At 37.9% G+C, this 23,619-nt stretch overlaps 2 protein-coding genes and 1 pseudogene across 3 annotated transcripts in view; all 3 read left to right on the forward strand.

Moving 5' to 3' along the window:
• Positions 1 to 1,738: 1,738 nt before the first annotated feature.
• On the forward strand, positions 1,739 to 12,275 carry LOC129902285 (indole-3-acetaldehyde oxidase-like). Of its 2 annotated transcripts, none has more exons than XM_055977454.1 (11): positions 1,739 to 1,926; positions 2,277 to 2,487; positions 3,741 to 5,423; positions 5,961 to 6,220; positions 6,334 to 6,543; positions 6,677 to 6,895; positions 7,223 to 8,185; positions 8,773 to 8,868; positions 9,258 to 9,356; positions 9,522 to 9,711; positions 11,720 to 12,275. In XM_055977454.1, the coding sequence occupies exons 2-11, from the start codon at positions 2,307 to 2,309 to the stop codon at positions 11,941 to 11,943; spliced, it is 4,125 nt and encodes a 1,374-aa protein (XP_055833429.1). In that variant the 5' UTR covers positions 1,739 to 1,926; positions 2,277 to 2,306; the 3' UTR covers positions 11,944 to 12,275. The 2 variants fall into 2 exon arrangements, with proteins under 2 accessions (XP_055833429.1, XP_055833430.1); XM_055977455.1 differs by lacking the exon at positions 1,739 to 1,926 and adding an exon at positions 1,980 to 2,148.
• A 1,173-nt stretch (positions 12,276 to 13,448) lies between these two features.
• Positions 13,449 to 15,708, forward strand: LOC129903775 (indole-3-acetaldehyde oxidase-like; annotated as a pseudogene).
• LOC129903776 (indole-3-acetaldehyde oxidase) overlaps positions 14,951 to 23,619 on the forward strand; it is a 45,984-nt gene continuing 37,315 nt past the window's right edge. Inside the window, exon 1 of the mRNA XM_055979305.1 lies at positions 14,951 to 15,019. The gene's annotated coding sequence lies outside the window, so the exon portion shown is untranslated. The remainder of the gene's footprint in view (positions 15,020 to 23,619) is intronic.

A 23,619-nucleotide genomic window follows, 5' to 3' on the forward strand; every position in this document is an offset into this window, starting at 1 on the left:
TTAAACAAAAAAAATCTTTTTTATTCTTTTTGATCAAATAAATTAACATTAAAACAAAAAAAATCAAATACTTTGGTCCTTTATCTCTTGGAAAATAAGAAATCTTTTTTATTCATTTTTATCAAGTAATATTGAAGTGACTATTTTAGCATCTTTTGACCATTGGAGACATTAATTGGAAACTTTTGACACACATTAGGAAACTACCACATACCCTAATAAAATCATAAGATAATCCTCACTTTTTTTTTTAATTTGAAGTGACTGTCCAACATCTATAAACTATTATTTGGAAAATCATAGCGGTCTAACTATGACCTTTTCAAATCACATTTAAAATAATTTTTGAATATGTACAAAAAATATCTTAATATGGATTCATGGACATATTAGGATAGATAAGATCAACAACGAAGCTATTCGGGAGAAGTCGGAATTGGAAGTGTCTTTCATGGTGGAAAAAATGCGGGAGACGAGACTGAGATGATTCGGACATGTGAAGAGAAGATGTACAAATATTCCAGTAAGGACGCGTGAGAGGGAGGTTGGCTATACTCGGTAAAAAGAGAGGTAGAGAAGGGGAAAATAAGTTTTGGGGAGAGGTGATTAGATAGGACATGAGCCTACCTAACACATGATCCTATATAGAAAAACATGAAGGTCAAAAATTAGGATAGAAGGTTAATAGGTAATTGATTGTAATCTGGTTCTGTTATCTCTATTGTTGCTACTTGTTCTCATCTTAATTAATATTCGCTATTGTATTTGCTTTACATATTTGATTTTTGATATGCTTACTTGAGCCGCGTCTACGAAAATAATTTATGTACTTTCACAAGGTAGGGGATTAGGCTACATACGCACGACAGTACTCAGATTCCACTTATACGATCACACACTATGTATGTTGTTGTAAAATGTATTTACTACTTATGAATTTTTTTTTATTCACTTTAAATTGAGTATCTATTTCCCCGGCCTTTCCTCCTGTATTTTACATATCAAATACAATTGAGGGGTTTATTGAGATTGTTTACGTAATTCACCTGAAGGGGAGCCTTGGAGTAACTGGTAAAGTTGCTGCCATGTGACCAGGAGGTCACGGGTTCAAGCCTTGGAAACAGCCTCTTGCAGAAATGCAAGGTAAGGTTGCGTACAATAGACCCTTGTGGTCAGGCCCTTCCCCGGACCCCGCGCATAGCGGGAGCTTTAGTGCACCGGGCTGCCCTTTTTTTTACGTAATTCACCTAATCGTGACTTCTTACAAATTGATTTTGAGTAGCTTTTTATTAAGATCATAAACAAATAGTACAAAAACTTCTAATTTTGTAAATTGTGCTAATTCTAATATTTATTCTATTTAATATTATTTTTAAATAACTATATAAAATCTTACTCTTTATAATAAAATATAAAATTTTAAAATATTATTAATATGAATATGTTGATTTCCAAATTAGTGGACAAATAAAAACCAACACCAGACCAAAAACATTGTTTCCTCCAAAACACAATCCTTAAGTGGCAGCTGCTTAATGCTATTATTTTTGTACAATAAAAAAAAGTTACAAAAGAACAAATGGCTGTCATTTGCAGTATGGGGTACCATGAAATCTCCTTTACCATTAATAATTTAAGGCCATAATTTAACCAATCATGTTAAGACATGCAAGAAAATGTTGAATCTTATATTGTAGTATTAGTTATTTTCTTTGTTGACCATGTTGTGTTAGAAAGTTTAAATTATTTGAGGACACCCCAATTCAATTCCAAGATTCTTGTTGTTTCTATTTCAGTTTCTGATGTGATATTTTTCAGCTCAAAAAGTAGAAAAAGACAAGATTTTTGATAAAGGGTATGTGTCGAAGTTAACTCTTCAGTGTTTCAGCTAGCCATGAATCTTGATTTAAGAAGTTGTGTTAAAAAGTAAGTATTTGGACAACCCAATTCAATTTCAAGATTCTTGCTTTATTTCTTTTCTTTATGTTTTGCAGCTTAGGAAGTAGAAAAAGATATGATTTTTTAATAGATAAGAGGGGTGCTTATCTTAAGCAACCTCCATCCTAGGATTATGAGTTCGAGTCAGTTTATATGGACTTGAGCAATCATCACATCATGAGCTAATTTTTGGGATTAAATTAGAACCAAGTATCGTGTCTTTGCATAGCCAATAATCAATCTTGATTGTATAAGTTTTTGTGTTAAATAGTAAGTATTTGGACACCCAATTCAATTCAAGATTCTTAACTTTTTCTTTCACTTCTGGTAACTTTCAGGTTAGAAAGTAACAAAAGACGAGATTTTTGATGGTCTGTGTCAAGTCAACTGCTGTTACATTAATGGATGAAAGACAAACAAAGGTGAGTTTGGTTTTTGCAGTTAATGGAGAGAGTTTTGAGTTGCCAAGTGTTGATCCTTCTACAACTTTACTTCACTTCTTGCGCTCTGAGACTTGTTTCAAGAGTCCCAAGCTTGGTTGTGGTGAAGGTAATTCTCTATTTTTTTACCACTCTATTACATAGTTACTGTTATGTTTTTTTGATGAACGCGGTGTCCGTGTCAGCTTGCTCACACCTTGACTAATTTCGTAGATACCTACTTATCAGTAACTCTATGTATCAAGGTTTGGATAGATAGGAAGAAATCCCGTAGTGTTTTTGCCTATGCTGATATGATGACATTTGAGCCTGAGACCTCATGGTTCTTAATCCACCTAGTGTACACTATATGTTTGTTTTGGATATGTTGCTCGGACTCTTCAAAACTGACGATGGGTGTTTGTCGTATACTTCAAAATAGTGCATTTTTATAGGAACTGACACGGGTGCAACAATATTTCTGGAGAGTCCGAGCAACAAAGTGTTTTGGTGCTGATACATAAGGAATATTAAAAGCTGTGGATTACTTAAATTGGTGTTCTTATGCAAAGCTTCATTTTGCTTTGATTCTGTTCTTTTCTTGGAAATTGACAATTTCTGGCTGTTCTTATCTTGTTCACCGGTAATCTCGCTGAAAGTTTATGATAACTTATTTGGAAGTCCTTTTTGAGGTTTTTTGGCTTCGGTGCTTAAATTCTGTACTCGTAAATGTTTTGTGACAATCTAAGAGTGCGGTGGGACAGCAAAGATTCTTTTACCCTTAGCCAGAGATATTTAGTTCGTGCTTGAGAATGAAGCCCTCTTAAGTACAGAGGGCTATAGTGGATTAATCAGGCAATGAAATCAGTCATTTACATGAATTTGTTTTCAGGCAATGAAATCAGTCATTTACATGAATTTGTTTCTCTTAAAATGGAGTTTTTAGTTTCATAATGAACTACTTCATGTAATTCCTTTTCCGTTTTTTCTTCTGGTTAATTGGAAGTTAAAACAATCGATTCTCCAAACTGAATGTCTTTTCGTCTCAATTAGTCTGACTATTAAGAGTTCAAAATAACAAATAAAGGAGTTTAAGTATCACCATATGTAACTGATTTACATAGCTATCTTCTGCAGTTTCTGTGTTTAGAATTACTTTTCTGGTACAATGAAATAAAAAGGCTAACTTCCATGGTGTTTCAACATAGATTACATGTTAAATGAGATGTTTCATTCCTTTTTTGCTGACTTTAGATTATATGGAAATCCTTTTTTCTTCATAAGTCTTTTAGAGATGTATCATCTCTTAATCTGATTTATGTATTTGTAACAAATTCTGTATTTTGGCTTCAGAGAGATGGTAACTTATTTGTATTGTTACAGGTGGTTGTGGGGCTTGTGTTGTTCTGGTATCGAAGTATGATCCTAATCTTGAAAAGGTCGAAGATTTTAGTGTGAGTTCATGCCTTACACTTCTTTGCAGTTTAAATGGTTGTTCAATTACTACAAGTGAAGGCCTTGGGAACACAAGAGATGGTTTTCACTCTATTCATGAAAGGTTTGCCGGTTTCCATGCTTCTCAATGCGGCTTTTGCACTCCTGGCATGTGTATGTCATTTTTCTCAGCTCTCGTCAATGCTGATAAAGGAAACAAACCCAATCCTCCACCAGGATTCTCTAATCTTACTTCATCTGAAGCGGAAAAGGCCATAGCAGGGAACCTTTGTCGATGCACTGGATACCGGCCCATTGCTGATGCCTGCAAGAGTTTTGCTGCTGATGTTGATATAGAGGATTTGGGGTTCAATTCTTTTTGGAAAAAGGGAGATTCCAAGGAAATGAAAGTTAGTAAATTACCTCCCTATGATCCAACCAAGAATTTCAGTACATATCCCAAGTTCTTGAAAAGTGAATCTACCACGAATTCGGACTCCTCAAGGAGGTACCCTTGGTACAGTCCTGTTTCCATTGAGGAGCTACGGAGCTTGTTGAACTCCAATGTGACGGAAAATGGTGCAAGCATCAAGCTTGTCGTAGGAAATACCGGAACAGGTTATTATAAGGAAACTCAGCGATATGATCATTACGTTGATCTCAGGTACATTCCTGAATCCTCAATCATTGAAAGAGATCAGACTGGCATTGAAGTTGGAGCAACCGTGACTATCTCTAAACTCATTTCATTCTTGAAAGAGGAAAACAAAATCAATCTGGGTTCATACGGGACGTTGGTGTCCCAAAAACTGGCTAACCACATGGAGAAGATTGCTTCACCATTTGTTAGAAACACTGCTAGCGTGGGAGGAAATTTGGTTATGGCACAGAGGAATGGTTTTCCTTCGGATATTGCTACATTATTTCTTGGACTTAGTGCTACTGTTAGCTTGATGACTAGTCATGGACTTGAAAAGCTCACATGGGAGGAACTATTATCGAGACCACCGCTAGACCCAAGGACTGTGCTTCTAAGTGTTTGCATCCCATTTAAGAAAGAGACAATTTCTCTCCAAACTCATTCTAAATTTTTGTTTGAAACCTTTCGAACCTCTCCACGACCTCATGGGAATGCATTGGCATATGTAAATGCCGCTTTCCAAGCTGATGTTTCTCTCTGCCAGAAGGGCCTCCTGATAAATAATATACAGTTGGCGTTCGGTGCTTATGGCACAAAACATGCAACACGGGCTATAAAGGTAGAGGAATATCTAACCGGGAAGATATTAAATATATGTGTTTTATATGAAGCACTTAAATTAGTCAAACTAGCAGTGGTACCGGATGATGGCACTTTACACCCTGAGTACAGATCAAGCTTGGCCGTCAGTTTTGTTTTCAAGTTTCTTTATCCCTTCACTGATGTTCATTCTGCTATTTCTGGTGGTTTACTCAATGGAATTAGTGACATCTCGGTTGAGGAACTTCCCAAAAGTTGTAATGATGGTTGCGTTAGTCAGGGGAGAGAACAAACACTACTATCTTCTGCTAAGCAAGTCGTGGAATCAAGCACCGAGTACTATCCAGTAGGTGAACCGATGAAGAAGGTTGGAGCTTCCATGCAAGCTGCTGGTTTGTTCTCTCATTTAAATAGTTTATTTAATCTTGTGCATGTTAAGCGAAGGGGAGCCTTGAAGCAACGATAAAGTTGTTTCCATGTGACCTATAGATCACGAGTTTGATTCGTGGAATCAGCCATCGATTCTTGCATCAGGGTAGACTGCCTACATCACACCCCCTTGGGGTGCGGCCCTTCCCTGGGCCTTGCATGAACACGGGATTCGTTGTGCACGGGCTTGTCCTTTTTTTCATGTTAATCCCAATCATGTGCTTCATACTTTTTTTATGGCATTCACACTGATGACTTTTTGAGATATAAGTGGTTATTGACAAGGTACACTTATTAAAGGCCTAGGAGAATCACAATAATATATTAAGTTTCTAGTTAATTCATAACCATGCAATTCTTTTTTTTCTTTTTACACTCTCTATTGTTCATTTTCTAACATCTTCTTATGAAATCTGTTTCACTTTACCTGATATAGCTGAACATAAGCCCATTGCATTAGTTCAAACTTCAAATGTGTTCATTTATACACTATTTTGCAGGTGAAGCTGTTTATGTAGATGACATTCCTTCACCACCAAACTGCCTGCATGGAGCATTTATCTATAGTACAAAACCATTAGCAGGTGTAAAGGGAATCCAGCTCGAGTCGAATCGATTAACAGATGGAGTCACCACTGTTATTACTTTTAAAGATATCCCAAGCGGAGGGGAAAATGTAGGATCTCTTACAAAGTTTGATCGTGAGCCCTTATTTGCAGATGATCTCGCCCGATACGCTGGTGATAGAATTGCTGTTGTGGTGAGCACTTCAAGTTTCCGCCTGCTGGATTCGGTTTATGAAACATTAATTTCTCATACATTTTTATCCAAAGCTATTTTGAACAATTTCTTTATGTTGTTGAAACATTATAGGTTGCTGACAATCAGAGGTCTGCTGATGTGGCTGCAAGAACAGCCCGCGTTGAATATAACACCGAAGATATAGATTCTCCCATTTTAACCGTTGAGGAAGCTGTTGAGAAATATAGCTTTTTCCAAATCCCGCCACCTTTTAATCCAAAACAGGTTGGTGATTTCTCAAAAGGAATGGCTGATGCGGATCACAAGATTCTCTCTGCTGAGGTACTTTTGATTTCTCTGTTGTTTCATTCGTTTGAACGGTTTCCTGGATGGTGATCTTTCATAGCTAGACGTAGATGTGTATGCTAAAGGTTCAAATATTTTTCTGATTAGCTCTTTTCTTAATCATTTCCAGATAAGACTCGGTTCCGAGTACTATTTTTATATGGAGACACAGACTGCCCTTGCAATTCCAGATGAAGACAACTGCATGGTTGTATATGCTTCAAGTCAGTGCCCTGAGTATGCGCAGCAGGCAATTTCCAGTTGTCTTGGTGTTCCCGAACACAATATCCGTGTAATTACAAGAAGGGTTGGAGGTGGCTTTGGGGGCAAGGCAGTCAGAGCAATGCCTGTGAGTATTTGAAAAAGAAATAATCCCTCCGTTTCAATTTGTTTGTCTGATCTTGACTTGATACGGAGTTTAAGGAAGTAAAGAAGACTTTTAAATCTTGTTGTCTTAAATTAAAGATACTTAGAATGTAGCAAAATGTCCTTTAGTCTTGTGGTCTTAAACATGTCATGTGAAAAGTTGAAACTAAGGAGTTATCAAAAAAGGCAAGATACATTTTTTTTTGAAATGGACTAAATAGGAAAGTAATACAAACAAATTGAACAATGGAGGGAGTAGTAATAGCAACAAATCTCTGAATCTGATGTTAAAGTTTATGCATGGTTTTAGGTTTCCACAGCCTGTGCACTAGCAGCATACAAGTTAAGACGACCTGTCAGGATATACGTCAACCGGAGCAGTGACATGATAATGACAGGAGGACGACACCCGATGAAAGTAACGTACAGTGTAGGATTCAAATCGAGCGGAAAGATCACAGCATTACATCTTGATATATTGATAAATGCAGGGATCACGGAAGATATAAGCCCCTTGTTACCATCAAATGTGATTAAATCACTAAAAAAATATGATTGGGGTGCCTTATCTTTCGACATAAAACTCTGCAAGACGAATCTTACCAGCAAATCAGCTATGCGGGCCCCTGGGGAGGTGCAAGGATCTTATATAGCCGAAGCTATAATAGAACACGTAGCAGGCTTACTCTCGATGGAGGTGGACTTAGTCAGAAACAAAAATTTCCATACATTTGAAAGCCTTAATTTATTCTATGATAACATTGTAGCAGCAGGAGAATATACATTGCCTAGTATCATGGATAAGTTGGCTGTGTCATCGAGCTTTTTCCAACGAACCGCGATGATAGAACAGTTCAACCAGAAAAACACATGGAAGAAAAGGGGTATTTCTCGAGTGCCAATTATGTATGAAGTTTTACAAAGACCGACCCCAGGAAAAGTCAGTATTCTGCAAGATGGATCGATCGTTGTAGAGGTTGGAGGGGTTGAAATTGGCCAAGGGCTATGGACAAAGGTAAGACAGTTGACTGCCTATGCTCTTGGTTTAATTGAAAGTAGTTGGGCCGTAGACCTCGTGGAGAAAGTACGAGTCATACAAGCAGACAGCTTAAGCATAGTGCAAGGCGGGTATACAGCTGGAAGCACTACATCGGAATCATGCTGTGAAGCTGTTAGACTTTGCTGTGATGTCTTGGTTGAAAGACTGACCCCTCTGAAGAAACAGCTGCAGGAACAAAATGGCTCTGTTGATTGGCCAATGCTGATCCTCCAGGTTTGTTTTCCCACTATATTGTCAAAAACAGAGAAAACACGAGAGAAACTGAAGAATGATTGTCTTCATTCATTGATCCAAATACATAAGAATACATCGGTATTTACACACGAGAAATATTCTACACTTAATGTAAATCCTACAAATTAATGTGCATAATATTGTACAACTAATGCTACACAGAATTTTACACTAAATGTAGTATCTAAAATATCTCTTTTATATATTCTACAACTAATGCTACACAATATTCTAAAACTAAATGTTGTATCTAGAATATCTCTTGCATATTTGCCATATCGAGAATATCTTAATGTAGATCATACAAGACATTCTATGATCTGTTCATCATACTAACATATATAACCATCTTCTCATTGTTTTCGACGTTTCAATTCTGGAAGTCATGGGGTCAAGTCACAATGAAATTTTTAGTATTGAATTCAATTTGAAGACCATAACAAAGTAATTCACTTGAAAGTAACTAATCGTATGTGTGTAGCTCGGGAGAAAATTATTATCAATTAGCCAGAGTGTGTTAAATATCTGAATTTGCAGTTGTCTCCCACTCGCCCCTTATTTTGCAGGCACAAACACAATCAGTGAACTTAGCAGCAAATTCTTATTATGTACCAGAATCCAGTTCCGAGAGTTATTTGAACTTTGGTGCTGCTGTCAGTGAGGTAAACTTGTTTATTTCTGTCAACGTTCCCCACTTCAGTCTATTTCATAGATTATCAATTTTCAATATATAGGAGTGTACGACACTCGGCATGGAACTCTGATTGTGAACTTGACACAGTTACCGAAAATAAAGAGAACTTTTGAATCTTATGGTTTTAAGCTAAAGATATGTAGAATGTACCAAAATGCATTATAATCTTGTGGTCTTAAACATGTCTAGTCGAAAGTCGGAATTAAAGCGTTCCAAAAAAGGAAAGAGACATTCTTTTTTAAATGGACTAAAGAGGAAAGTATGACAAACAAATTGAAACAGAAGGAGTGTTTTGCAGCCAATATATCTTCTGCAGCACCTTCATTTGGCTAAGTAACAATAAAGCTTTTATTGCAGGTGGAGATTGATATTCTGACTGGAGAGACTGCCATTTTGCAGTCGGATATTATTTATGACTGCGGGCAGAGCTTGAATCCAGCCGTTGATTTGGGACAGGTTCTTCCCTTCGTCCTAGATTTTAGATTTTGTAATTAGAATTTGCTTATACAATTGAGAGATGCATCATGCATGTGACCTGTTATTCAAACTTCATAACTATCTGATTCTTGATCACAAGATTGTTCTAAATTGTGGCGATTGTTTCTCTTTTCCTTGCTGCAGATTGAAGGGGCTTTCGTACAAGGAATTGGATTTTTCATGCACGAAGAATATCTCACCAACGAAGATGGGTTAATGATCTCGAATAGCACTTGGACATACAAGATCCCGACAATTGACACCATACCTCAGAATTTCAATGTTCATGTGGTAAACAGTGGACACCACGATAAACGTGTTCTCTCGTCTAAAGGTATTATTCTTTTTTCATTTCTTTTACCGACGTTCTTCCAAACAAGTTCTTTGCCTTTTCACTTATAACTGTGAATATCATGAAAGGTTCTTGAACTCATTCTTCACTCGGTTTAGTGGAAATGTTACAAATATGTTTCAAGTGATTCTTGAAAACCAGACAAAGAAATTACATGTAATAGAATGGAAGTCAATAGCTTATTCCAATAGGAGGTAAGAAAGATATAAATACAATACAGTAGGTGCTAACTTAGGAAAGAAACAAAGAATGATGTCTACATACATTTTGTAACACTCCCCCTCAAGTTGGAGCATATATATTAATCATGCCCAACTTGTTAGAAAGGTAATCAACTCGAGTCCCATTCACCGCCTTTGTGAGCAAATCAGTTAGTTGCTCTCCTGTTTTTACGTAGCTAGTAGAAATCAAGTTTTCCTAAATCGTCTCACGAATAAAGTGAGAGTCAACCTCAATATGTTTACTTCTTTTATGATACACTGGATTTGAGGCAATATGAAGAGCAACTTGATTATCACACCAGAGTTTTGTTGGCATATGATTCTTCAACCCAATTTCAGTTAAAAGATGATGTATCCACATAATTTCATACGTAGATTCTGACACAGATCTATACTCAGATTCTACACTAGATCGAGATACAACACTTTGCTTCTTACTTCTCCATTCTACTAAGTTCCCTCCACCAAAGACACAATAGCCTGTAGTTGATCTTCTATTAGTTTTGGAACCGGCCCAGTCAGCATCTTCAAAATACTCAATATGAGTATGGTTGTGATTTCTATACAATATGCCAAGGCCAAGATATCCTTTCAAGTAACATAAAATTTGTTCCAAAGCTGCCCAATGTTTGACTGTAGGTACGGACATGAACTGACTAACAACAATTACCCGCAAAAGCAATATTTGGACGAGTCATTGTGAGGTAGTTTAACTCCTAACTATCCTCGTATATCTCTTTGGATAATCAAAAGAGTCGTCATCATCTTTCATAAGATGCACATTAGGAACCACTGGAGTACAGCAAGGTCTGGCTGCCAACTTACCAGTTTCTCTAAGTAGGTCAAGAATATACTTTCTCTGAGACAGAAGAATTCCTTTCTTGCTTCTATTGACTTTTACTCCAAAAAAGTATTTCAACTGGCCTAAGTCCTTCGTATGAAACCTGGTATGAAAGCCTATCATAATCGCATCCTGTGATGACAATGTCATCAACATATACAACAAGAAGGATAGTGCTAGCTCCAGATACAATGTCATCACATTCGCTCATTTTAAGCCCAAACTCCTGAACTACCTCACTGAACTTGCCAAACCAAGCCCGGGGACTCTGCTTCAAGCCCTACAAGGTGTGCTCATAAGAGGAGGATTGCTTAAGTCCATATAATAAGTCCGCTAATCCATTCCCCAACCAATGTTGGACTTTAACTCACTCTAACACCTACGTCATACCCAAGCCCTACTGGAGCGTTGATCGGGAGCCTGAATGGAGATGAACCTGGCTCTCATACCATGTAATCAAATGGAAGTCAATATTTTATTCCAATAGGAGGTAAGCAAGATATAAGTACAATACATTACGTACTAACTTAGAAAAGAAATTAAAGAGGGATCCCTACAAATCTGCAAGCTAATTATGCCTATGTATATTACAAAGAATGATGTCTATATAATTTTGTAACAAAATAGAACAGTGAAATTTCCTCTAATGATATGAACCGTCCAATCTCACATTGGATCGATACAGTGTATGTATGTTCATTAATAGACAGTGGCAGATCTAGCATACAATCCATGAGTTCATCCGAACCCAGTAACCTTTATCCAGACCCTTATATATAATGAAAAATCCATATATAGTTGATAGTGAACTCAATTATTATTGTATATTATTACCTTGAGTCACTGTAGGAACACATAAACTTCAAACTCTGCATTTGCCTTTGTTCATACAAACCGTTGAATCTTAACTTGATTACTCTTTTTGCAGCATCTGGGGAACCGCCGCTGCTTTTGGCAGCGTCGGTTCACTGTGCAACAAGAGCAGCCGTTAAAGCAGCACGTGAACAGATCAAACTATGGGGCAAGCTTGATGGGTCTGTTTCAGAATTCTATCTGGATGTCCCCGCCATATTACCCATTGTGAAGACACAGTGTGGCCTGGATTATGTGGAGAAATACTTAGAAAATTTGGTGGCTCAGAAATCTAACTAAAAGTGCTTCAACATACGTCTCGAATGATACTAAACTTGTCTTGAATGATACTAAACTATTTTTCTCGGACTCTCCAACATGTTGCCTCTACCATGTCGGTTCCTAAAAAAATGCACTATTTTTGGACGACCCGACAGACACGTGGGGCATTTTGAAAAGTCTGAGCAACATAGATATTGAATACTTGTTTTTATGTGTATCATCTTAAAGAATTTGAACTTTTCTGTTTATAGAAAATTTCTGATTTGAAGTTTCTTTGTTATTCTGTCTTTATCAACTTCAGTGTAAATTGGATTGTATAGAAATAAAATGATATTGTATTAGCTGACTTATAGATGATTAATAGATAAATATTACTCTCTCCGTCTATTTTTAATTGTTCACTATGCTAAAATTAAAACAGATGTCCACTTTTACTTGTCTAGTTTGGAAACAAGAGGTAGTTTATCATTTTATATCTATTTTACTCTTATTACAAGTATTATTCATTTTCCAATGTATTTTCCATAATACTGAATTTATTATATTCAAAGGATGATATGATAAAATTTATTATGCCTAATGAGTCATACGTTTTTAAGAAACTGAAGTCATACTGGGCATGATTTATGGAATATTATGATACAAAAATATAAATTTATGTCTTACAAAAAAAATTATTTATTACGAGGAACACAAAATAATGGCTATTCCTATTAAATCCTCTTACCGTTGGGGTCCATGAAACCTCATATGGCTTTATAATATAACCAATCATCATGATATATATGATATGCAAGAACCAGGGGCGGACCCACATGGACACCAGGGGTTCATCCGAACCCCCTTCGTTAAAAAATTACACTGTATATATAAGATAATTTTTTTAATTTATGTGTATATATTTAATATTGAACCCCCTGAGCATAAGCCAAAAGACTAGCTCAGTGGCAAAGGGGTTTAATATTTTGCCTTAGCTTGTCTCAGCTCGCGGGTTCGATTCTGAATAAACACTTTTTTTTTCTTCTGATTTTAGGTAATAAAATGCTGAACTCCCTTCATAAAATTTTTGGTTCCGCCACTGGCAAGAACATGTTTGACTTAAAATATTACTATTTTATTTGTTCACCATATGTGCATTTATGTGACATAAAGCTTTGGTTTCAAAATTGAAGTATTTGGACACCCCAAATCAATTTCAAAATTCTTGGTTTTTCTTTGAGCAGTTTCTTATATTCTTCCGCTGAGAAAGTAGAAAAAGAGTTCAAAAAATACCAGATCTTTGATAAAGGGTATATGTATAGTTCAATAGACCCTCTTATTGTCTGGCCCTTTTCCAGACCAGGTTATAGCGAAAGCTAAGTGCATTGAGCTTCTTTTGTGTTAAAAAGTCAAGGTTTATGGACACCCAATAGAATTCAAGATTCTTGCTTTCTCTTTCAGTTCTGATACTTTTCAGCTCAGAAAGTATAAAAAGACAAGATTTTTGATAAAGGGTCTGTGTCATGTCAACTGATATTATATTTATGGAGGAAAGACATAAAAAGGGGAGTTTGGTGTTTGCCGTTAATGGAAAGAGGTTTGAGTTTCCATTTATTGATCCTTCTACAACTTTGCTTCAGTTCTTGCGCTCTGAGACTTGTTTCAAGAGTCCAAAACTTGGTTGTGGTGAAGGTAATTTTCGTTTTTTTTTACATGTATACTTATACTCTTTATGTTTTTCTTATAACTGTGGTAAATGGGCTAGCTTGTGCCCACCTCATCTAATTCTATGGGTAACTATTACTTCCCACCAACACATCAACACAGGTCCGTCAAGGCTTGGACTTATGAGAGGAATCGCCTAGTGCTTTTGCCGCTGTTGACATATGAACCTGACACCTCGTTGTTTTCAACAGACCTAGTGTATACTAAATGTTTGTTTTTTGTTGTAATTGTGTAATTTGGGACCCCTTGTACACATCTTGACTAATTCCATCATTACTTGTTACCTCATACTAAACCAAGCACAAGTATTGGGTAACTACGTTCATCGTCACTTAGACAGCTGGAAGAAATCACCTAGTGTTTTTGCCTTATCTAGGATGTGAATTTGAGACCTCATGGGTCTCATCCAACCTAGTGTATACTTTATGTTTGTTTTGGTTCTAATACATAAGGAATGTTAAAAAGCTGTAGATTTACTTGACTTGGTGCGCAAATCTTCCTATTGCTTTGCTTCTGTGCTTTTCTTGGAAATTTGGCCATATGTAATCAAAATAACCAAATGTAGTTTAAGGTATCACCATATGTAACTTATTTACATACTCAGCTAACTTCTGCAGTTTCCCAGTTTAGAGTTACTTTTCTGGTACAATGAAATAAAATGACCAACTTCCATAGTTTTTCAACATAGATTACATGTTAAATGAGATGTTTATTCCTTGTTTGCTGACTTTAGATTATGGTGTGTGTGGTATTAAGGAAATGATTTCTAGGAAAACCGAACACACCCTGTAAGGAAATTCTTTTTGCTTTATCAGTCTTTTAGAGAGGTATCATCTCTTCATCTTCCATCTTTAATCTGATTAAGTAATTGGGTAACAAATGCTTAATTTTGGGTTCAGAATGAACATAACTTATTTGTATTGTTACAGGTGGTTGTGGGGCTTGTGTTGTTCTAGTATCGAAGTACGATCTCAATCTTAAGGAGGTCGAATATTTTAGCTTGAGTTCGTGCCTTACACTTCTTTGCAGTTTAAATGGTTGTTCAATTACTACAAGTGAAGTCCTTGGGAACACAAGAGATGGTTATCACTTTATTCATGAAAGGTTTGCCGGTTTCCATGCTTCTCAATGCGGCTTTTGCACTCCTGGCATGTGTATGTCACTTTTCTCAGCTCTCGTCAACGCCGATAAAGGAAACAAACCCGATCCTCCGCCAGGATTCTCTAATCTTACTTCATCTGAAGCGTAAAAGGCCATAGCAGGGAACCTTTGTCGGTGCACTGGATACCGATCCATTGCTGATGCCTGCAAGAGTTTTGCTGCTGATGTTGATATAGAGGATTTGGGGTTCAATTCTTTTTGGAAAAAGGGAGATTCCAAGGAAGTGAAAGTAAGTAAGTTACCTCCCTATGATTCAACCAAGAATTTTAGTACATATCCTGAGTTCTTGAAAAGTGAATCCGCCATGAATTCAGACTTGTAGTTTCATATTTTGATGATCAACAAATCATGTGACCTAATAGAGGGATCAGGTCGCGTCAACTTTAACTAATCCCTGTCGAAATGCAAGCCAGCTATAATGGTGACAAGGTTGGTGAAAAGGTGTCTGTTGACTCTACAAACTGTGTACTGCTGCACCAATGAGAGATACCGAGGTTTCTCTCATTGAAGCAATAAAAAGGAAACCTTTTCACAAAAAAATTGTGTTTTTTGGGATTAACAAAAGGTGAATCGAACAAGATTTTCTCTCAAGAAGCAACATACAACATCTGCACTTAAGGGACCTGATCATGCATGTCTAGTAGAGTCTTCTCTCTAAGTGTCAGTGTATTTGAGCTTGTAATCATTGTAAGATTAGTTTTGAATTTATAAAGAAACATTGATTAGTTATTTGTCAATGTTGTGTTGGATTCTAGGTTAAGTGTTAACCTTGAATCTCTGTAGTGGGCAATAGTTATATTGCTTAGGCTCGGAGTCTTACGATAGGGTGTTGCAAGCATAGAGGTAAAGAGGATTTGTATCTAGTTACTTAAGTTGTAATAGATCACTTTACTCTTGTGTAACACCCCCAAAAATTTTCACTAAGATTCGGACCGTTCTTCGTGTACGTATAGGACCATACTAGACGATTGTATAGTGCATGCAAGAGTTAGGATCAATTCCTAAGAAATTGGAGAGTGTTGGATGTGATTTAGGGTCATAAGGGATCCCTAAAACCAAGCTAAGTCCAAAGAACTCGTCTTGGCTAAGTTTTTGAATGAGTTTGTATAAGGGTCAACTTCCAACGACCTTATCTTTTTGAATATAACGAACTGGGTGGCAATGACCTATTAAATTAAAGGTCTTTGAGTCTTCTTTCAAATGCCACAATATTGCATTTTTTGGAGTTCGGAGTCAAAAGTTATGACTATCTTACGACGGACTAATGCTGTAGAAATTTCAGGCTAGGACTATAACTGCGGAAAACTGGGCTTGGCGTCGTAGTGACGTGACGCGCCACTATCGCGCTAGGAACAAGCCTCAGTAGTTTGGTCCTTAGCGCGACGCACCACTATTAGATGTGCAGGGTTTTAAGCCCATTTTCCAGAACCCAAAAAACTTAAGCTTGGCGCTGCAAGGGCGCGACACGCCACTATAGCGCCAGGAACAAGCCTCAGTAGTTTGGTCCTTAGCGCAACGCGCCACTATTTGGTTGCAGGGTTTTAAGCCTATAATTGACTAGGCGCTGCAGTGGTGCGGCGGGCCACTATAGCGCCAGGAGAGTTTTAACCGTTTTTCCAGGTTTTTAAGGAAGGGAAAATTGGGTATTTCCCCAATTATATATACACTGACTTGGTCACATTTTGGACCATTTCTTTTCAGTCCATTGCCCTCCAAAAAGCCCTAATCTTCATCCCATATTCTCTTTCAATCCACCTCTAACAAAAATTGCCTTAAAAAATTTCAAGGATTCAAGCCTTTCATTGAAGACCTAACATCAAGGTTCCTTCAAAGTATTCACCAAGGTATGTAAGGCTACTCAAAGCATCGGTTGAGTCCACCCATGTGCCCTACATCTTCTTTGAGATTAAATGTTCATAAGAATGGCGTTTCTTGATAAGCTTATGTCCAAATGAGTCTTTTTCATTTATTAACTTGATTTTTATTTTGTTGATGTTGTTGAGTTAAGAAAGTGATGTGCTACATGTTGGTTTGAGTTGTTAAACAAGTTTTGTTAATTTTCTTAAGTATGTTGTTTACCTTAAATTGTTGATTTAGAACCTTGGAGTCTTGATGAGTCCTGAAAAGATTTGTTAAACGAATAGAGGAATGATTGGATAGGATTGTATATTGTTATAAATGCTTATTTGAACTACTTTTGAAAGATATGATTGGGATTGATCGGATAGTATAATTGGAAGAGGTTTGATTGTGATAGAATTGAGGATTTGACAAGGTTCGAAATGAGACTTGTCGATATGATTAGATTGAGTTGATTGGATGGAGTTTTATTAGCATTGAGTCTTGAGAGGAGTATCGAGCATCGAATTGGGTAAGCGTAAGTAATAACTATGTCGCCAAACGTAGGAGGGAATTGAACTGTTAAAGTTGGATGCTTCCCAAATTATTGTCCTGACATGATAGGCCTTGGTTGGATATGGATCCATGATTTGTTGATTCGTTCATACCCTGGCAAGGTATGAACAGATGTGGAAACAACATCGGCTTGTTGTACTATCACTGGCTCATAAGTGATGGTTGTCGGATAAGAGAAACTCTCATATAGGTCTTGATAGTACCCTGAGTCAGATTGGGTTGAATTATATGTGATTGGTCTCGTTTGAACCATATTCTAATTTAGACTTAGGACACTTGATTGAGTTGTTCTTTCCCCTGAGTTGAGATTCCGAGTTGATTTGATTCTTCCTTGATGTTTGTTTCATTCGGCCATTTTACATACTCGTACATTCCACGTACTGATGCCATTTGGCTTGCATCATTTCATGATGCAGAGACAGGTACTAGAGATCATCAACCGGTGCACCATTAAAGATCTATTCACTTCCAGCTAGTTGGTGAGTCCTCCCTATTTCTGGGGGATGCCGAAATATCATTTTTTTTAGCTTTGATTAGTTTTCTTTTATTTTGATTTTTTTGTAGTCATGGACCTGTCATCGGCACCCACTGGATTGTTGATAGAGGCTTCATAGACTAGAGTGTGGAAAATGTTAAATTGTTCGTTTTGACTAGTTTTATTCTTGCTAGTTGTTGATTGGATATATGTTTGGCCTTTGGCCCTAAATTATAAATAGTATTCTTATGATTGAGTCTTCCACTGATAGAATGTGACTGAATGAAAATGTGATTGGACCAAGTGGTTCACTTGAAGGCCAAAAATGGTTTTTGAGTGCTGGCCACATCTAAGGTACCCTTCCGGGGCATGACAAACTTGGTATCAGAGCACAGAGTTCAAGAGTCGTAGGGAGTCTATGAAGCCGTGTCTAGTAGAGTCTTGCTTATAGGTGTGTTGTGCACCACACTTATAATCAGGAGGCTATAAGACATTAAGAATTGTTTCACTTCTTTCATACTCTGGATTAGTGCGATAGAGTTTAACTCTATAAAGGTTTTTTTCTAATTCGTGCATTTACACATTGCTGACAATGCCTCTAAAACGTACTGCAAGTCAGAGGAACACCATCTGCACAGAGGTACCACAGACAGAGACGCCCCCTCCAAGGACTAGGGTACGACCTGCAAGATATACTGAGGCACCTCAAATGCCTACTACTCAACCTATACCAACTTCGGATGTAGATTTTTGAGGAGAAATTGTCATGCTCACTCAATTAGTGGTTGCTCGTAATGGTAACCAGAGTTTGCCAACTTTTAGCTCTAGTTTTTAGGAGTCGTCTGCTACCATGAGGATTAGAGATTTTTCTGAAAATAAATCCGCCGGTATTCACGGGTTCTAAGGTTGATAAAGACCTCCAGAATTTCATTGATGATATGTAGAAGATCTTGAAAGTGATGCACGCTATGAAGATTGAGGGGGTTGAGTTGGTGTCTTATCAGCTCAAGAATGTGGCAAACATCTGGTATAACCAGTGGGAACAAAGTAGAGGTGAAGATATTGAGCCTGCTATTTGGGATGAATTTGAGGGAGCCTTTCTTGACCACTTCTTTCCCAGAGAATTGAGGGAGGAGAAAGCAGAGGAGTTTGTGAATTTGAAACAAGAAGGTGTGACCGTTAAAGAGTACAGTCTAAGGTTCATCCAGCTATCCATATATGCTCCAGAGATGATCCCAGATATGAGGTCGAAGATGAGAAAATTTGTCTCCAAATTGGGAAGACATGTGAAGAAGGAGTGCAAAATGGCATTATTGATCTCCGATATGGATATTTTAAGATTAATGGTGTATGCTCAACAGGTGGAGGATGAGAAGAGGAAAGACAAGGAGGAGCATCCAAGCAAGAAGGCAAAATCAGTTGGACATGTGAATGAACAGAGGTAGAATAAGGGCAACAGGTCCTTCTTCCAGAAGAGGTCTTCCAACTATGCCTCGTCCACCGCAAGTGCACCTATGTCGCATAACAAGTATGATCAGCAGGGACAGAGTCACCAGAATTTTAGATCCCAAGGTTCTCAATCCCAAACTAGCGTGGGTCAAGGTTCAAAAGGAAAGCCCCCATGCAGCAACTGCGGTAAGCTCCACTTGGGAGAGTGCAGAGAGAGAAATAAAGGTTGTTATAAATGTGGCCAGGTGGGCTATTTTCAGAGGGAGTGTCCAACATAGGGAAACAGGGCCCAGTATTCTATCACCGCACCACCAGCTAGAGGTAATCAGAGGGGCACTACTTCAGGTACGAGCGGAGGTACCAACCGTCTATATGCCATGGGTAGTCGCCAAGATCAAGAAAACTCCCCAAACGTCATGACGGGTATGATTCGAGTCTCTTCTCTTGACTGTTATGTTTTGATAGATCCGAGTGCCACCCTATCCTTTGTGACTCCTTACGTGGCTAGTAAATTCAATAAAATTCCTGAATATCTTCTTGAGCCTTTCAGTGCATCTATTCCTGTCGGTGATTCTGTTTTAGCTGAGAGAGTCTATAGAGATTACACTGTGCCAATCCATCACAGAAATACCTTAGCTAACTTAGTTGAGTTGAACATGGTTGATTTTGATGTGATCCTTGGCATGGACTAGCTTTATGTCTGTTATGGCTCTATTGATTGTAGGACTCAGATTGTCAAGTTTAAATTCCCGAATGAGACGGTCATAAAGTGGAAGGGTAGTCCTGTCGTGCCTAAGGGTAAGTTTATTTCCTATCTTAGGGCTAGAAAGCTAATCTCGAAAGGATGTATTTATCACATCGTCCGAGTGAAAGATGAAAGTATTGAGTCTCCATCCCTTAAGTCGGTTACGATTGTCAATGAGTTTCCTGAAGATTTGCCTGGAGTCCCTCTTGATAGGGAGATCGACTTTGGGATTGATGTCCTTCCTGATACTTAGCCTATCTCTATTCCTCCATATAGAATGGCTCTGGCTGAGTTGAAAGAATAGTTGAGGGACTTGTTAGATAAGGGATTCATTAGGCCGGGTGTCTCACTATGAGGTGTTCCCGTCCTATTCGTGCAAAAGAAAGATGGGTCTTTTAGAATGTATATTGACTACAGGCAACTAAATAAGGTCACCATAAAGAACAAATACCCTCTCCCTAGAATAGATGACCTATTTGATCAACTTCAGGGTGCCACTTGTTTCTCAAAGATAGGCCTAAGATCGGGCTACCATCAGTTGAAGCTGAGGGAGTATGATATCCCGAAGACAGCTTTTCGGACCTGTTATGGCCATTTTGAGTTCTTGGTTATGTCATTTGGGTTGACTAATGCCCCTGAAACTTTTATGGATATCATGAATCGAGTATTTAAGCCATATCTTGATATGTTTGTGATTATATTCATTGATAATATTTTGGTTTACTCTAAGAATGAGGAGGAGCACACCTATCATCTTAGAGTCATCTTACAAACTCTAAAAGACTAGGTATTGTATACAAAGTTCTCCAAATGTGAATTTTGGCTTGCATCAGTAGCTTTCCTAGGCCATATTATATCTGGAGATAGTATTTAGATTGATACTCAGAAGTTTGAGGCAGTGAAGAATTGGCCCAGATCCACTTCCCCAACAAATATAAGAAGCTTATTGGGTTTGACTGGCTATTATCGAAGGTTTGTAGAGGTATTCTCATCCATATCATCACCATTGACCAAGATGACCCAAAAGAAGGCTAAGTTCCAATGGTCCGATGCTTGTGAGGAGAGTTTCTAAAAATTGAAGACCAAGCTAACCACTGCTCTTGTTTTGACTTTGCCCGATGGAACAGAGGATTTTGTGATCTATTGTGATGCATCTAGAGTTGGTTTGGGCTGTGTGTTGATGCAGAGGAGAAAAGTGATAGCCTATGCTTCAAGACAACTTAAGATTCATGAGAGAAATTACCCAACTCATGACCTTGAGTTGGTAGCTATGGTATTTGCTCTTAAAATTTAGCACCACTAATTGTATGGAGTGCACATTGATGTGTTCACCGATCATAAGAGTTTGCAATATGTCTTCATCCAGAAAGAACTCAACCTAAGGCAAAGAAAATGGCTCGAGTTGCTCAAAGATTATGATATGAGCATCTCTACCATCCAGGTAAAGCTAATGTTGTTGCTGATGCTCTTACAGGTTATCTATAGGTAGCACTGGCCATATAGAGGAGGGAAGGAAATAATTGGCTAAAAAGGTACATAGATTAGCTCGATTGGGAGTTCAGCTTGAAGAGAATAATGAAGGTAGAGTTAATGTTCAGAATGGGTTTGCGTCCTCACTCATGGAAGAGGTAAAAGAGAAGCAAGACCAAGATCCCATCATCTTTTAGTTGAAAAAGGTTGTTCACAAACAAAAGGTGATGGTTTTCTCCAAAGGGAGAGATGGTGTGTTGAGGTACCAGAATAGATTGTGTGTCCCAGATGTTGATGATGTTCGAGAAAGGATTATGGCCGAAGCGAATAGTTCCAAATACTCTATTCATCCTGGTTCTACAAAGATGTATCATGACTTGAGGGAGGTCTACTAGTGGAGTGGAATGAAGAGGGATATCGCTGGATTTGTTTCCAAGTACCCGAATTGCCAATAGGTTGAAGTTGAGCATCAAAGGCCATATGGGTTAGCGCAAAATATAGAGATTCCAGAATGGAAGTGGGAGATGATCAATATGGACTTTATTAAAGGTTTGTCGAGGTCCCAGAGACAACATGATTCAATTTGGATGATTGTGGATAGAATGACTAAATCAACTCACTTTTTGGCAGTTAAGACTACTGACACTGCAGAAGATTATGCAAAATTATATATTTAGGAGATCGTCAGATTGCATGGGATTCCCTTATCTATCATCTCAAACAGAGGAACTCAATTCACTTCCTAATTTTGGAGATCCTTTCAGAAGGGACTGGGTTCAAAGGTGAATCTTAGTAAAGCCTTTCATCTCCAGACAAATGGCCAAGTAGAGCGCACCATCCAGACATTGGAGGATATGTTGAGGGCATGTATACTTGACTTCAAAGGAAATTGGGATGATCACTTACCTCTCATAGAGTTTGCATACAATAATAGTTATCATGCAAGTATTCAAATGGCTCCCTATGAAGCTTTGTATGAGAGGAGGTATAGATCACCAATCGGGTGGTTTGAGGTTGGTGAAGTTGAGTTAATTGGTCCTGATTTTGTTCACCAACCTATGGAAAAGGTGAGAATTATTCACGATAGGCTAAAGACGGCCCAAAGCTGTCAAAAATCTAAAAGACGACCCAAAGCCATCAAAAATCTTACACCGATGTGAGGAGGAGAGACTTAGAGTTTAAGGTGGATGATTGGGTGTACTTGAAAGTGTCAACCATGAAGGGCGTCATGAGGTTTGGAAGGAAGGGAAAGCTTAGTCCTCGATACATTGGTCCTTAGATTGTAAGGAGGATTGTGAGTGTCGCTTATGAGTTAGAGTTACCTTCTGAGCTAGCCGTTATTCATTCGGTATTTCATATCTTAATGTTGAAGAAGTTCTTGGGTGATCCTTCATTGGTAGTCTCCATTGATAGTATTTGAGTTAAGGATAGCTTGTTCTATGAAGAGGTTCCAGTCCAAATTCTTGATCGCCAAATTCGCAAATTGAGGAACAAGGAGATTGCCTCAGTCAAAGTCTTGTAGAGAAATCAATTAGTTGTGGAAGCCACATGGGAAGCGGAGGAAGACATGAAAGCTAAATATTCGCAACTATTCATGCCCATTGATAAGAATGTTGAAGGTGATGTTCATTTTCTTGATTTGAATTCGTATGTGCATTTTGAGTTCTGATAATAAATTATTTGAGAATTTGATTAGTTGAATGACTAAATTCTGATTGTGATTTGTACCTCGAGTCCATCCTTAGTTTACTCATCATTCGAGGATGAATGATCCCAAGGGGGAGATAATGTAACACCCCCAAAAGTTTTCACTAAGATTCGGACCGTTCTTTGTATATGTATAGGACCGTACTAGATGATTGTATAGTGCATGCATGAGTTAGGATCAATTTCTAAGAAATTGGAGAGTGTTGGATGTGATTTAGGGTCATAAAGGATCCCTAAAACCAAGCTAAGTCCTAAGAACTCGTCTTGGCTAAGTTTCCGAATGAGTTTGTATAAGGGTCAACTTCCAATGACCTTATCTTTTTGAATATAGCGAATTGGGTGGCCCGTGACCTATTAAATTAAAGTTCTTTAAGTCTTCTTTCCAATGCCAAAATATTGCATTTTTTGGAGTTCAGAGTCAAAAGTTATGACTATCTTACGACGAACTAATGCTGCAGGAATTTCAGGCCTGGACTATAACTGTGGAAAACTGGGCTTGGTGCCGTAGTGGTGCGATGCACCACTATCGCGCCAGGAACAAGCCTCAGTAGTTTGGTCCTTGGCACGA

Source organism: Solanum dulcamara, chromosome 9 (assembly GCF_947179165.1).
Source record: "Solanum dulcamara chromosome 9, daSolDulc1.2, whole genome shotgun sequence".
In the NCBI taxonomy this organism is placed as follows: Eukaryota; Viridiplantae; Streptophyta; class Magnoliopsida; order Solanales; family Solanaceae; genus Solanum; species Solanum dulcamara.